General features: G+C 47.5%; 1 protein-coding gene across 1 annotated transcript in view; it reads left to right on the top strand.

The window, feature by feature from the left end:
- The window catches only part of ZMPSTE24 (zinc metallopeptidase STE24), a 36,760-nt gene extending 23,378 nt beyond the window's left edge, over window positions 1–13,382 (top strand). Inside the window, exon 5 of the mRNA XM_034754002.1 lies at window positions 12,527–13,382. Coding sequence (XP_034609893.1) covers window positions 12,527–12,751 — 225 coding nt within the window. The 3' untranslated portion in view covers window positions 12,752–13,382. The remainder of the gene's footprint in view (window positions 1–12,526) is intronic.
- Window positions 13,383–15,860: the final 2,478 nt, after the last annotated feature.

The raw sequence follows: 15,860 nt of genomic DNA, 5'->3' as shown, positions 1-15,860 counted from the left end.
GCCCGCGGGGCCGGGAGCCGGTCCGGACCCGCGGGGCTGGGAGCCGGGCTGCCGGGGGGTGCGCTGGGAGCCGGGAGGCCGGTCCGGGGCTGGGGGGCCGGGCCCGCGGGGCCGGGCCGCCGGGGGGTGCGCCGGGCCGCCGGGGGACGGCAGTGCTGGGCGGGCCGGGGGTGGTCGGCCGGGGGCCGGCACCCCAGGGCCCGAGCCAACCCAGCCTGGGCCGCGCCTCCTCCCCCCACACCCCCCTTACCTGCTTCAGGCTTCCCGAAGCAGGGGAGGGGGCGGAGACTTTGGGGAGGGGGCGGAGTTGGGGCGTGGGCGGGGCTGGGGGCGGGGGCGGGGCCCTGTGGAGTGTCCTCCATTCGGAGGCACAAAATATGGTAACCCTACCTACTGCATTCCTGACTCAATCCCGTGGCTACCTGATGAAGCACTAGTGCTTTAAAGAGTTCCTGCTGTCTTAGTTTCCCCTGCATCCCAGTCTCTCACTTGGAAGCCGTGTAGGTCTAGCTGTTACTATTGCATCCATCTAGCGCCACACACCCCAAAACGTCAAGCCAGGGATATTTTTTTTAAATTGAAAGTCATGGAATCCATGACTCCTGTGACAATCAGTACAGAAATGCAGTTTTACTGATTTTGCTTTCTGAAACTTGAGGGCTGTTGCAAGAAAATGTTCCCTGGTAAAATGGCTGCTGGTTTGCTTTTTGTTTGTCCCATCTGTTGTTTTTCTCTCTCTCTCAATGTTTACTTATAGTTCAATGAGTTATGTTGTTTTCTGTTTAGACTTTAAGGCCAGAAGGGACCATCATGATCACCTACTCTGACCTGCACATTGTGGCCACAGAACCTCACCCACCCACTCCTCTAATAGTCTCATAACCTCTAACTGAGTTAGTGAAGTCCTCAAACCTTGATTTAAAGACTTCATGTTACAGAGAATCCACCATTTACGATAGTTCAAATCAGTAAGTGACCCATGCTGCAGAAGAAGGTGAACCCCCCTCTCCCCCAGAGTCTCTGCCAATCTAACTAGTGGAAAATTCCCTCCTGACCCCAAATCTGGCGATCAGTGAGACCCTGAGCATGTGGGCAAGACCCACCAACCAGATATCTAGGAGTAACTCAGAGCTCTTCCCTTCTAGTGTCCCATCTCTGGCTGTTGGAGATATTTGTTTGTTGCACTGTCATTTCTCTGGAGAGCACTATGTTTGCAGCCACCAGAATGAAGTAAGATACTAGAGCTGCAAAGGCAGTCAGAACTTGTAACTCCCTACATTCCTGCCTCACTTCCTACTATCCCCTTGGTCTTTCTCTCCCCTAGTGTGGGGGAAAGGCAACAGGGCAGTTAAGTTTTAAATTGCCTCTTTGCTCCACCCCCTCAAGCCCTACTGACTTCTCTTGCTACTTTCAGCTCCCACTTTGCATTAAATTGACCTTAAGAATATCAGTGTTTATATTTATGTAATGTTAGTGAGTGTGGCCTCTGGATCACAAACTGTATTTGGAAAGGCAGCCAGGTTCATGGGGTTGGAAATGGTGGAGAAGTTTTTTCTAACAGTAAATATAATCAAAATATAAAGATTCCAACAGCACATAAATATATTCATCTCAGAACAAAGAATGTAGGCTTTGCCCAAACAGTGACTCTGAAAAAGCTCTGGAGGTTATGGTGGATAGTCAACTGAACATGAGCTCCCAGTGCAATCATGTTACACGTTTGTCTGCTAGATAAGAGTCCATTATCAAATATTTGTTCCCCAGCTAGGTACTTGCAAATGGGTATTAATATCCTTTTCTCTGTTCATCTCACCTTTTTGCTGTGAACTAGCTGTCCTGAAACAGGCAAGTTCATTAAAGTAACTGAGACCCTTCAGGCATCCAGGAAATCTCTTCATGCAGAATATGCCAAAAACTGGTTTAAATTCAGTGACTGGGTACAGTGCAAAAAACATCAACACAAAATTGGCAAAAATCCTTGCACTAGAATAGCTGCAAGAACTGCTGGCCCTACACTTTAAACTGCTTTCCAGGAACAGCCCTCAGCAATCTCTTTTTGATAATAGGAGAGTAAGTGAATTTTTCTTCTTCATCCCAAGTGCTTTCTGAGAAAGTCATCTCTGATTAATCTTCAGGAAATGCTGAGCGGCACAATGAAACCTCATCATAGATACAATTGCCATACTACTAGTCAGACCTCTGTAATTGATTTTGCACTTTCTTTGTGTCCAAGTAGCCTTTATGATGGCTATAACTTCTGCATGTAGTGTCTGAAGTGGGCAACTTTTCTTTGAAATAGCAATATATTGTGCTTTAGGGTTCTTTGAATCAGTCCAGACTTTACCCCCAAAGTAAGTTCTTTGAGTCATGGTACCTATGTGTATTCCACATGTGGGTGTGCATGCACACCATGCACCCAAATCCAGAAATTCTTCAAAATCAGTGTCTGTTGATCCACACATGCACAGTAGCTCCCCTCATGCTCTCAACCGAGGGTGTAAGAGGCAGTGCGGATTGATGCCTCTCTAGTTCCTTCTTACTGCCACATGGCCTGAGTCAGAAACATGTCCTCCTCCATTCTGTGCATAACTTGTAAAGTAGAAAGTATTTGTAAATAGTTTTACCTCTTAGCTTAGCAGTTTAAATTTGTAGTTAGTATAGAGTAGTCCTCCCCTCCCCCCCAGTTGAGGGAAATTCAAGAATTGCATCTCCTGCCCTTGTTCCTTCTCCATCCGTGACGAACATCAACGGTGCCTGTACTGTCTGGGTGAGGTGTACAACTTTGCTAAGTGCAGTATCTCTTGAGCCTTTCCACCAGAACTCGAGAAGACTAAGAGCTTCACCTAAGAAAGTACCTGATGGAGGAAGCTATGAAGCCCCACTCTGATCCGGGCCAGCGAGACCTCCCTGTCCATTGGCCTCAACTGACCAATAATGTCCCTCCAAGCATGTGCCTTGGAGTAGAGCCTCTAACACTGAAGCCCCAGGACTCTTCCTCCATGGCTCCCCTTGAGAGTAGAAGATACTCTCATAGGCACAAGAATAGATCCCCACAGTGGACTATCCATAAGAAACACAATCCTTCCCCAAGCTGGTCCAAGTCAGGTCAGACATTGTGCTCAGAACCCATGGAACTGCCTCTGCCAAAGATCTCCAGGTTGGAGGGCAAGACGTGCAAAAGGAGAGATCCACCTTTTTCCCATGGGGACTGTGATACCGAAGCATAAGCACAAACGCTCGCCAATTCCATCTACGAGTGCTGGTCCAGACCTGTCATTAACACCACCTTGTTCATCTAATGATCGTTCGGCTGCAACAGATGAGTTGGGGCCTTCAGGCATGACTGCTGGAACTTCTTGGACCCCACGCTGTTCAGAGACTTACATAACACCAGAAGATATATTCCTCCCCTATCCACAGTCTCCACTCCTTTCTGACCCTGTCCTCCTGAGGGAGGTCTTTACTCCAGAGGAGGAATCTATATCAATGTCTGAGGAGCAGTTGCATTTCCAACCATCAGGCAGGAGTGCCCCAGTACCAATGGTACTGCCACTACCGATGGAGCAGTCTTCAGAATCAGAGGAGATAGCTGTATTTCCGTGGACATACGGGATTCCCAACTACAGTAACTCCTCACTTTAAAGTCCTCCCGGTTAACGTTGTTTCGTTGTTACGTTTGCCCAATGCTCCCTTATAACATTGTTTGGCAGCCGCCTGCTTCGTCCATTGCTTGCAGAAAGGGCAGCCTGTTGGAACTAGCTGGTAGGGGCTTGGAACCAGTGTGGACCAGCAGCCCCCTTATCAGCTCCCCGCTCCCCTAAGTTCCCTGTGCGGCAGCTGCCCAGCAGGCTATCAATTGCTGGGTATTTCCATACTTGTATGACTTAGGCCGGTTTCTTGTGCAACTTCCTGCACCCTATGTATTTGAATAAATGAAGAAAAGTCCATATTGTCACCCACAAGGACAATAAATTTTAAAGGAGCAAGAGCATTCCTCCCTCCACATTGCCGTATGCACCTTTCTGATGCAGTTCGCCAGATTCCACTTGCAGTGTCTGGAAGCTTCGCTCCACTTGATTTACCAATCAAACGGGGATCACTTTGACTCCAAGGTGACTGTTCCCTTTAGAGTTATCACCTCCCTCGCTTGGTGATCAAACCCAGAAAAGGTCATGGTGGGGACTTCTTTCAGCTCTCCCACATTCAGGACCACAACTGTGACAGATGCCTCTCTCATGGGGTGGGGTGCTCATCGGGACTACCACCTTGCTTAGGGTACCTGGACCCACAAGAGCCAGGATACATATAAACTTACTGGAACTGAGGGCAGTCTGACTAGGGTGCAAGGCCTTCCTTCCCCTCATACGCTTGCTCCATGTACAGATAATGTTGGATGATAACATCATGGTGGTGTATATAAACAAACAGGGAGGAGCAAGATCTTGTCCCCGCTACCTGTAAGCTGTTAGACTTTGGAACTGGTATGTCAGGAACCACATCATGATACAGGCTGCTTACCTCCTGGATATTCACAGCTCCCTTCCAGCAAATGAAGCAGAAGTTTCACTACAGACCACGAATGGCAGATTCATGCACAGTACTAACCATGATATTTACGCAGTGAGGTATTCTGCTCTGGGACTTCTTTGCATCCCAAACAGAATACTTTCTATATATCGTTCCAGGGGAGCAATGGGTCACGACTCCGAGAGTGGTGATCTCCTACTTCTTGGATGGATGGCCCCAGATACACCTTTGCTTCCATCTGCCTACACCCACAAGTCATAGGGAAAGTACGCCACAACAAAGCCACCATCATTCTCCTAGCACCCTACTGGCCCAGACAGTTCTGGTTCACCGAACTTCTAATGATATCCACCCACCAATCTATTAGGATCTGCCCATTTCCTGATCTCCTAACCAAGGACAAGGGGAAAATCAAGCACCCCAACCTATGCTCACTTCACCTCACGGTCTGATGTTTGGATGGGTGTTGGAAATAGAATGTTCATGCTCTGCCACCATTCAGGAAACCCTTAACCAAAGTAGAAAAGATTCTACTAGAACCTGCTACCTAGCCAAATGGAGACACTTTTTGGACTGGGCACAACTCCATCAATGTTTGCTAGGAACCATGGGCACTCCTATCCTTGAAGAATACATGTCTAGCTCTTAGTTCAATGCAGGTACATCTAGCAGCGGTTAATGCCTTCATCCCTCTGGAGAAGAGTTCCATCTTTACACTATCAACTCATATATTTATGAAGGGCTTTATCAGAACCTTCCTACTGATCCTTAAACCTACTCCTCAGTGGAATCTTAACCTTGTCCTGTCAACACTTACCGGTCTACCCTTCGAACTTATGGCAACATGTGCCATGGCCTAACTGTCCATGAAGGTGGCCATTTATAGTGGGCATTGCTTCGGCCAGGAGAGCCAGTGAGCTAGGAGCCATCATAGCACATCTTCCCTAGACAGCATTTCACAAAGAGAGAGTTCAAGTGCTTGCTCATGTCCATTCCATGTTAGAGTGTATGTGCACCGTTGCCAGAGATTTTTCCCTCACCGTTGGGCCAGCTCTAGCAGCTTCTGGAGCCACACACTTGTGCGCCAGTATAAGGGGTGCTGCCGGCCCCCCACCCTCTGTTCCTTTTTTCCTCCCGTGACGTTTGCTGGAACAACCCTTTTTGCTCGTGCAAGTCTTTCTTCTCAGTGTTTCATTTGCAGTTATCATAGTTTAGTGTATATCGTGTTTTTTTAATCCGTGTTAGTGTATATAGTTAGTAAGTTCCTATTGTCAAGGGACTTCTTTGCCTCAGGAGCTGTGCATGCCCTGGGCTTCAAACCTTATGCCTCCTGTGGCAAACCTCTGCCCATGAGAGACCCGCACTCCATCTGCTTAAAATACTTGGGGGAAACTCGTGTGAGGGACAAGTACCAGATCTGTCAGGACTTTTTCAGACCCTGCACTAAAAAGGACAGAGACTTTAGGCTGAAGGCTATCCTCATGGAAGATGCCTTCAGACCAGTCTCAGAGCCAAGCTGCTCCCATTTGGCACCAAGAACTTCAGCATTGGTGCAAAGCACTCCTCCGAGACGGAGCTTTTCCCAGAATGATTCACCATGTCTGATGCTGAGGATGAAGCACAAGAAGCAGTGCACTGACAGAGGGCGCTTGCTGATACAGAAGAAAGACAAGCGGAGAGAAGGCAGCACAGTGAGACCAGTGCCAGACCACTCTTGGGCCCACAATGGCACCCTCAGCTCCGCCTAGAGCATTGAGTCTGGTCTAGGACCTTCTGCTGATACCTGGAAGCTACCGCGGTGCAAGCAGTCTGATGGCTGCATCAATCCCGGAGGCTTTCCGAGCAGCTAGGGATCTTCTTTCTCTACCAGTCCTGTCAACTCCAGTGGGACACCTGCTAGCTCTGATGACAGGAGGCAAGGGAGGGAACAAGGAGCATTGGGCTCCTTTCCCAGCACTGGGCACCTGGAACCCTCTAGGGTCAAGCTTTCCCTGATCCTGGCATCCCAATCACCAGTCTGTCTCTGGAACCCCAGCACTGCATGGAGGCAGAAGCAGGTACCGCTCCCCTGTGGTTTCTGAGAGGACTCCTCTTCTGAGTCTGAAGGGGAACCTTACATGCCATCTAAAGCCTACTGGTTTATGTGCCACCAGACTTTGGTGCTGATCCCCCTACCAGCACCTGGCCAGCAGGTCAGTGGCTGACTCAATACCCAGGGGTTTTCCCCCAGTATTGGGCCCTCCCTCCCATTGCTCCTACTCAGTGGTTTCCGAGAGACAGGCTACCGCTCCCTCCTGCTCAGCAGTGGACCCCAACTCAACTATTGACCCCAGTACCTACGTCCAGGAGATGGCTCCAGCAGATGTAGTTGAGCCAGAGGAAGAGGGTGCAATCCTCCTCATCCTCCCCAGATGAGGCTGTCATGGGACCCAGTAGCCAGCTTCCACAGGATGACTTCAGGGCCCATCAGGACCTGAATGAAGCAGTTTGCTGCGAAACTGGGTCTGGACATTGAGGAGCTCAAAAAGACATCTCACAGCCTTATTGATATCCTGGCTGCAGCAGCTCCCTCCATGGTTGCCTTGCCCATCAGTGAGGTAGTGATATGACTGGTCAAGGCCCTGTGACAAAGTCCTTCTCTGCCCCCTACCTCAAAGAAGGCAGAGAAGAAGTATTATGTGCCAGCAAGCGGGTTCGAATACCTATACTTGCATCCCCCCACAAGGATCGGTGATGGTGTCTGCAGCAAACAAAAGGTACAGGCAGGGACAGTCGAGCACTATCCCTATGCAAGAAGACACCAAGAGACTAGATCTTTTCAATGGGTGACCTTCAACTATGTATCTCCAACCAACAGGCTTTGCTGGGGAGATATGATTTTAAATTTAACTAAATTAACCCCGCCCGAAGATTCAACAATGGAGTTCGCTCTCTTCTTGGAGGAGGGTGAGAGTGTGGCCTGGATCTCTCTCCAGGTGGCTCTGAATGCTGCCGACTTGGCAGCCAGGCCTCTGCTGTCACCATGAGGTGGTGTTCTTGGCTCCAGTCATATTGCCTTTCTCACAAAGTTCAACAATCTATCCAGGACCTCCCCTTTGGAGACTCCTCTCTTTTCTTTTCTTTCTTTTCTTGGACACAAGATTTCATGGCCTGAAGGACTCAAGGGCCACCCTATATTCTTTAGCCCTTTACGCTCCGTCAGCTTCCAGGAAGCAATTCAGGCCCCAGCACCCTTGTTAGTTTTTGACACCTCCAAGACAGGAGCCCTACAAAAAAAAAAAAAGGCAGAAGTTATAAATGGCACCAACCACTCCCATCCACCTCAGCCTTCCAGTTGGGGTCTCAGAGATGCAGTGGCAGGCCCAAGCAGGCCTTTTGAAGGTGTGCCCAAGGGCACTGTACTAGTTGCTGTTTCAGATCTGCCTCCCCTTTTATTTTTGGACTGTCTATTCATCTTCAGCCCAGCATGGACATACATAACATTGGCCTCTGGTGCCAAGAAGAACTCTCCCTGCACATAAACGTCAGGGAGTTCAGGGTATTCTTAGTATGGTAAGTATTCCTTCCCCAGATCTCAAGCAAGGTGGTGCAAATCCTGACAAACAATACTGTGGCCATGTTTTACATCAACAAACAGGGAGAGGTTCAATTTTCAGCCTTGTGTCAGGAGGCCATCCATCTGTGGGACTTCTGCATGAAGCACTCCATTCATCTCAAGGTGTCGCATCTCCTAGGAGCCCAGGATGTACAGGTTCAGCAGATCTTGCTAGGCAGTAGAAAGCCTTTCACCAGGGAAATGTACTTGGCCAAGTAGAAGTGTTTCTCTTTGTGGGCTTCTGAACGTGCTTTCTCTCCATCTTGATCTTCCCTTCAGTCTATCTTGGACTGTTTGCTCCACTTAAAGCAGCAGGGCCTGGCCCTCTCGTCTATTAAAGTGCACTTAGCAACCATTTCAGCCTTCCACCCTACAGTGAACAGCAGGTCAGTCTTCTCCCATGAAATGACAGTTCGGTTTCTCAAGAGGCTGGAAAGGCTCTATCCTCAGGTCTGTGAGCCGACCTCCCTCCCATGGGACTTAAATCTGGTTCTGTCAAAGCTCACAGGTCCCCCACTGAGCCATTAGCATCGTGCCCCCTGCTACTTTTCTCTTGGAAGGTTGCCTTCCTGGTGGTGATCACCTCAGCCAGAAGGATCTCTGAAATCAAGGCCTTTATATCAGAACCACCCTATAAAGTGTTCTTCAAGGTCCAACTTCGTACCCATCTGGCTTTCCTAACAAAGATGGTGTCACAATTCCATAACAACCAGGCCATTTTCCTACCAGTCTTCTTCCCGAAACCTCACAAGAACTCTGAGGAATAACGGCTTCACTTGTTGGATCTTAGGCATGCCCACGCCTTTTATATTGAGAGGACTAAACCCTTCTACAGATCCATGCAACTCTTCGTATCAATAGCAGAAAGGATGAGAGAGCTACCAGTATCAGCCCAGAGGAACTCGTCCTAGATAACCATCTACATCCGAGCTTGCTATGAGCAGGTAAATGTCCTGCCTCTGGTCATCTTAACTGCTCACTCCACAAGAGACCAATCATTGTCAGCACTGTTCCTCATGCAGGTCCCAATCCAACTGTTGTTCTTTGAGATGTATTGCTCATGTCCATTCCATGACCCATCCTCTTACCCCTTTGTCAGAGTTAACTGACAAGAAGGAACTGAGAAAGTGTGGGGCTGACGGCACCCCTTATACCGCACATAAGCATGCAGCTCCAGAGGGCACTAGAGTTGACCCAACTGATACCACTGAGGGAAAAATCTCTGACAACAATGCATGCAGCGCGCATACACCCTAACATGGAACGGACATGAGCAACACATCTCAACAATAGTTACGAAAGGCTAGTAGCTGTTTTTTCCCTTTGGTTACACCTCACATTTCTCCCCAACATTGAGTTCCACATCAATCAAGCAATACACTTACCTGTATTGTTCCCTATGCTTCCTCTGAGGACAAGAGATTTCACTCCCTCAACATCCAGCATGCCCTGGCTTTGTACCTGCAAAGAACCAAACCCATTAGGAAATCTCTGAGGCTTTTTGTTGCCATAGCAGAAAGAGCTCATGCACAAGCCTGATCCTACCAGAGGATTTCTAAAGTGGTTTCAGGATAGTTCAAGCATCGGCTGCAGTTGCAGTGATAGGAATGGCAGTATTGCAAACATCTTTGCTGCCAGCTTCCTCATACCCTGATCCAGTCTGAATACTGCTTGCCGGTCACCCACATGTGGTATACAGATAGGGATCATCAGTTGAAGAAGTAGTGAAGGTTACTTACTATTACTGGAGGTTCTTGGACATGTGTGCTCCCTATTTGTATTCCTCTGTCCACCCGCCTTCCCCTCTGCTTTGTATCCTGTTGCATTTACAGTAAGAAGAGGAACTGGAGAGGTGTCAACCCGCACTGTCTCTTATACCTTTGTTCAGGAGCATGCGGGGCTCTACTGTGTATATGCGGGTCAATGGACACTGCTTTTGAAGATTTTCAGTACACAGGCGCATGGCACACATGTGTGTACCCACTTGTGGAATACAGATAAGGACCACACATCTTGAAGTTACAGTAAGTAATCTCCACTAAGGCTATGTCTTCACTAGCACTTTTGTCAGTTGGGGTGTGAAGAAAACACACCCCTGACTGACACAAATTTCACCAACATAAGTGCTGGCTTTGTCAACAGGAGACTCTCTTCCACCAATATAGCTACCACCGCTCATTCGGGGTGGTTTAAATAGAGCAGCTACATGGGAGACCTTTCAGTGGTGCAGCTGCTGCAGTACAGCTGTGCTGTTGTAAGGTCTGTAGTATAGACATAGCCTTAGTTTGGTAACATTTCACTGGTCTCCAGTGGTGGCCGTCCCATTACTCTACACAAAGCTGAAGTACCCAAAATAGAAATTCAGGGTTGATGTTTCTAGAATAGTCAGGATAGCCTTTCCCAGAATAGGAGCACATAAAAAACAGCTCTGCTTGTTCTGTACCACATGTTAGTAATAGGCAAAAAAGTATCTTAAAGAATTGATTTCTAGTTGGTTAAAGTACAGCACAAGAGAGGCATACTGAGTGTCAAAAACTTCCAGAAAAGATTAAAGCCCATGAGACAAAGGCATTAGCTACTTATTAGACTGAAAAAAAATTTGTCCCCCAAGTGGCAGCATAAACATCAATGGACTGGCCTTTCTAAAAGGAAAAAAAGTGTCATGTGTTTGTGTGTGATCAATCTGTTATCTATATTGCAAAGGCATTAGGTTTTGTTTTTTCTCTTTAGTTATGTAGATCAGTGGTTTTCAAACTGCGGGTCACAACCCAGTACTGGGTCGTGGAATGGAAGGCACTGGGTCGCGGTGGCTCTGGTCAGCACCACTGACCAGGCCGTTAAAAGTCCCGTTGACAGTGCTGTCCAGCAAAGGCAGGCTAGTCTCTACCTGTCCAGCTCCTAGGCGGTGGGTGGGGGGGGCATGGGGCTCCGTGCACTGGCTCCACGCACCCATGAGAGCTGGGGGAGGGGCAGTACCTGCAGGCAAGAGCCGTGCGGAACCGCTTGTGCGCCTCCGCCTAGGAGACGGACCTGCTGCTGGCCGCTTCCAGGGTGCAGTGTGGTCCACAGTGCCAAGACAGGCAAGAAGCCTGCCTTAGCACTCCTGCTGCGCCGCTGACCAGGAGTCGCCCGAGGTAAGCCAGCGCCCAATCCTCTGCCCCAGCCCTGAGCCCCCCAAAACCTGGAGCCCCTTCCTGTACCCTTAACCCCCTCCCGCGGCCCCAGCCTGGAGTCCCCTCCTCCACCCAAACCCCACATTCCTGGCCCCACCCTGCAGCCCTCACTTCTGCACCCCAACCTTGTGCCCCAGCCCTGAGCCCCTCCCACACACCAAACCCCTCATCCCCATTTGGTCTCGGGCATCAACAATTTTCTTCAACTGGGTCACCAGAAAAAACGTTTGAAAACCACTGATGTAGTCATTGGGGAAGCTGCTGTAGCTATGAGCCTCTCCCATATGACAGTATCCTTCCATTACTAACCAAAATGTTAGATGAATCTTTAACCTTCCAACTTGCCCATTTATGACACCATCATTCAAAATGTGTGAAAAATTAATGAAATGTGAAACATCCGTTTTTTACATCATGATTAAATTATGTTTTAAGCTATCAATTCTATTTTAAGAGTGCTTTCTCACTCTGTGGATTAAATAAAGCAGTGTTCTAAACAGTTCTATCACAATCATAAGACTCCTAACTCCTCAGAGATCTGTGCTGGGTTGAAATCTTGCTGCCTCTGAGCAACAGAAGTAATTGCTGTGTAGACCAACCATAGACTTGGTATACTCTCTTTCTGTGGGTAATGTTGCTAGACATGAGTAGAATACTGGAGAATGGAACTCTTGGATTCTTCCTCTCCTTCTGATTGTGACCTGGTGGTTAGAGATAGGATAACCAATGCCTACTGATTTGGCACTTTTATTTTGAGAAGTGTGACTGATTGGATAAGATGTGTGTCTGCCATATTAATGACCTAGACTCTACTCCTAGCAGTGTGTGAAGAGGCCTTGTGCATCCTCTGTTAACTTATTTGTAAAATGGGAGATTAATATTTGACTGTCTTCTATGGTTGGGGCGCAAGGTTTTCAGCGTTAAGGCCTATGAAGTGCAGAAATATTAGCTCACAGTAGGGGTGAGATTTGAATTTGTCTACTAATTTCAAGATCAGTGCTCTTCCCCTAGGTTACAGGGTACTTGGTTGGGGACTCTCCTGGAACACTTCCCAACTTGGTGATATGGGAAGGTGGACTGAGCTCAAATGCAGAATGTTGCACAGCCCTGATGTTAAAACTTTCCAGATGGTTTGGTGACAGTTTGTATTCCTGCTGGATGATTTACTAACACTATAAGGAAACTGTAGGCAGCAATTGTATACCATTTTCATCTATTTTTCCCACTACAGGTTCTCTCCTTTTGCTTGACTGTGTTGAGCCGACGATTTGAGTTTCAAGCTGATGCATTTGCCAAGGAGCTTGGGAAGGCTAAAGACCTATACTCTGCTCTGATCAAATTAAACAAAGATAATTTGGGATTTCCTGTTTCTGACTGGATATTTTCAATGTGGCATTATTCCCACCCTCCCCTGTTAGAAAGACTTCAAGCCTTGAAGGATGCAAAGCAAGACTGACTGGAATCATTGTTGGTTCAGAGACCGTGCTTCCATCTCAGAAGCAAAATTCAGAGCTGTTTTTTATTTTTTTAAAGTAATCCTTCCAATGTTCCCTGATCTGAATGCAGTTAGCTTCTGAAATGTGTGTTAAATTTACTGAACTGAATTTTTAAGAAAATAACTTGTGGGACTGAATTTGGAGAATATATTGTATAAAGGCTTTTCCTTTTCACTAAATTTTATCTTTAAATGACAGAACACTTAGAGGGAAAGCAATTCCCCTTGTCCCCAGAAGCAAACACCCCTTGAGTTTGTGTAAATTTTGAATGCGGCTTTTGACATTTTGACAATTTCTCAGTTTTTTGTAAAGTGAACTGTAGCTTTTCGCCCTCATCAGTTTGATTGGCAGCACTGTGCTCCTAATTCACAGTGAAAAAGGTTTGGGTGACTTAACTCCTCATGTGACAAATGCTTATGCTAGTTAATCACTGTTCAAATGTATTTAAAAAGTGGTTGTATTGGATAGAAGGCTCACCTTTTCCATGGATTCAAATTCCTGTGTGCAATGAATGAAAAAGCTACTTTCATAGGTATAATAAAACTGCCTCGTCTTTCAATGGAGGAATAACAATAAATTCCATCTCCAGAATGTGTGGGATCATTCTTGATGAAGTCATCACTTGTGCACTCTAACCAGCAGCCCTATACTGGGGCTTGGTGTCCGCTCCAGTGACAGCTCCTCACCCTTCATTGAACCTGTGGACAATGGAGGAGGGGCTACAGAAAGGCAGCAAGAAGATCCATAGAAGGGAGGAAAGCTACCAACTTTTTGTCATCCCTGTGTCCCCTCCCACCCCACTTCCCCAAAACTCCTGCTGCTTCCAAGGAGTGGCAGCTGCTCATAAGAATGGATATACTGGGTCAGACCAATTGTCCATGTGGCTCAGTATCCTGTCTTCCAATAGTGGCCAGTGCCAGATGCTTCAGAGGGAATGAACAGGACAGGGCAATCATTGAGTGACCCATTCCCTCTGGTCAAGTCCCAGCATCTGGCAGTCAGAGGCTAAGGAATACCCAGAGTATGGGGTTGTCTCCCTGGCCATCTTGGCTAATAGCCATTGATGGACTAATCCTCCACAAATTTATCTAAAGTTTTAAAGCCTGCTGCCTATTAATTTCATGAGGTGACCCCGGTTCTTGTATTACGTGAAGGGATAAATAATACTTCTTCGAGTATTCCATGCTCATGTCCATTCCAAGTAGGTGTGTGTGTGCTGCGTGCAGTATCGGCGGAAGGTTTTTCCCTAGGAATATCCACCGGGTCGGCTGTGGAGCCCCCAGGAGTGGCACCTTCATGGCGGTGTATATAGGTCCTTTCCGACCCACCGCCTCTTCAGTTCCTTCTTACTGCCAGTGGCGGTCATTGGAGCAGCTCCTCTCTTGCATTAGCCGGTATCAAGCTGAGTGCCCCAGGGGTCGGTCCTGGGGCCAGTTTTGTTCAACATCTTTATTAATGATCTGGGTGATGCGATGAATTGCACCCTCAGCGAGTTCGCAGATGACACTAAGCTTGGGGGAGAGGTAGATATGCTGGAGGGTAGGGGTAGGGTTCAGAGTGACCTAGACATATTGTACTTGTGGCACCTTAGAGACTAACAAATTTATTAGAGCATAAGCTTTCGTGGACTACAGCCCACTTCTTCGGATGCATATAGAGTGAAATATATATTGAGATATATATACACACATACAGAGAGCATGAATAGGTGGGAGTTGTCTTACCAACTCTGAGAGGCCAATTAAGTAAGAGAATAGCCACCCGCACAAATGGACACAAATCTGACATCAGGAATCATAATACTCAAAAACCAGTGGGAGAACACTTTAACCTGTCTGGTCATTCTATGACAGACCTGCGGGTGGCTATTTTACAACAGAAAAGCTTCAAAAACAGACTCCAACGAGAGACTGCTGAGCTGGAATTGATATGCAAACTAGATACAATCAACTCAGGATTGAATAAGGACTGGGAATGGCTGAGCCATTACAAACATTGAATCTATCTCCCCTTGTAAGTATTCTCACTCTTCTTATCAAACTGCCTGTACTGGGCTAGCTAGATTATCACTTCAAAAGTTTTTTTCTCTTACCAACTCTGAGAGGCCAATTAAGTAAGACAACTCCCACCTGTTCATGCTCTCTGTATGTGTATGTGTGTATATATATCTCCTCAATATATATTTCACTCTATATGCATCCGAAGAAGTGGGCTGTAGTCCACAAAAGCTTATGCTCTAATAAATTTGTTAGTCTCTAAGGTGCCACAAGTACTCCTGTTCTTTTTGCGGACACAGACTAACACGGCTGCTACTCTGAAACTAGACAGAATGGAGGATTGGACCAAAAGAAATCTGATGAGGTTCAACAAGGACAAGTGCAGAGTCCTGCGCTTAGGAAGGAAGAATCCCATGCACCGCTACAGGCTGGGGACCAACTGGCTAAGCAGCAGTTCTGCAGAAAAGGACATGGGGATTCCAGTGGACAAGGAACTGGATATGAGTCAGCAGTGTGCCCTTGTTAAGAAGGTCAATGGCATATGGGCTATATTAGTAGGAGCCTTGCCAGCAGATCGAGGGAAGTGATTATTCCCCTCTATTTGGCACTGGTGAGGCCACATCTGGAGTATTGCATCCACTTTTGGTCCCCCCACTACAGAAGGGATGTGGACAAATTGGAGAGAGTCCAGTGGAGGGACAACTAAAATGATTAGGGGGCTGGGGCACATGACTTACGAGGAGAGGCTGAGGGAACTGGGGTTATTTAGTCTGCAGAACAGAAGAGTGAGGGGGGATTTGATAGCAGCCTTCAACTACCTGAAGGGGGATTCCAAAGAGGATGGAGCTAGGCTGTTCTCAGTGGTGGCAGATGACAGAACAAGAAGCAATGATCTCAAGTTGCAGGGGGGGCGGTCTACGTTGGATATTAGGAAACACTATTTCACTAGGAGGATGGTGAAGCACTGGAATGAGTTACCTAGGGAAGTGTTGTAACCTCCATCCTTAGAAGTTTTTAAGGCCCGGCTTGATAAAGCCCTGGCTGGGCTGATTTAGTTGGTGTTGGTCCTGTT

The sequence above is a fragment of the Trachemys scripta genome, chromosome 20 (genome assembly GCF_013100865.1).
Source record: "Trachemys scripta elegans isolate TJP31775 chromosome 20, CAS_Tse_1.0, whole genome shotgun sequence".
NCBI lineage: Eukaryota > Metazoa > Chordata > Testudines > Emydidae > Trachemys > Trachemys scripta.
This window is presented reverse-complemented; position numbering and strand designations above follow the sequence as displayed.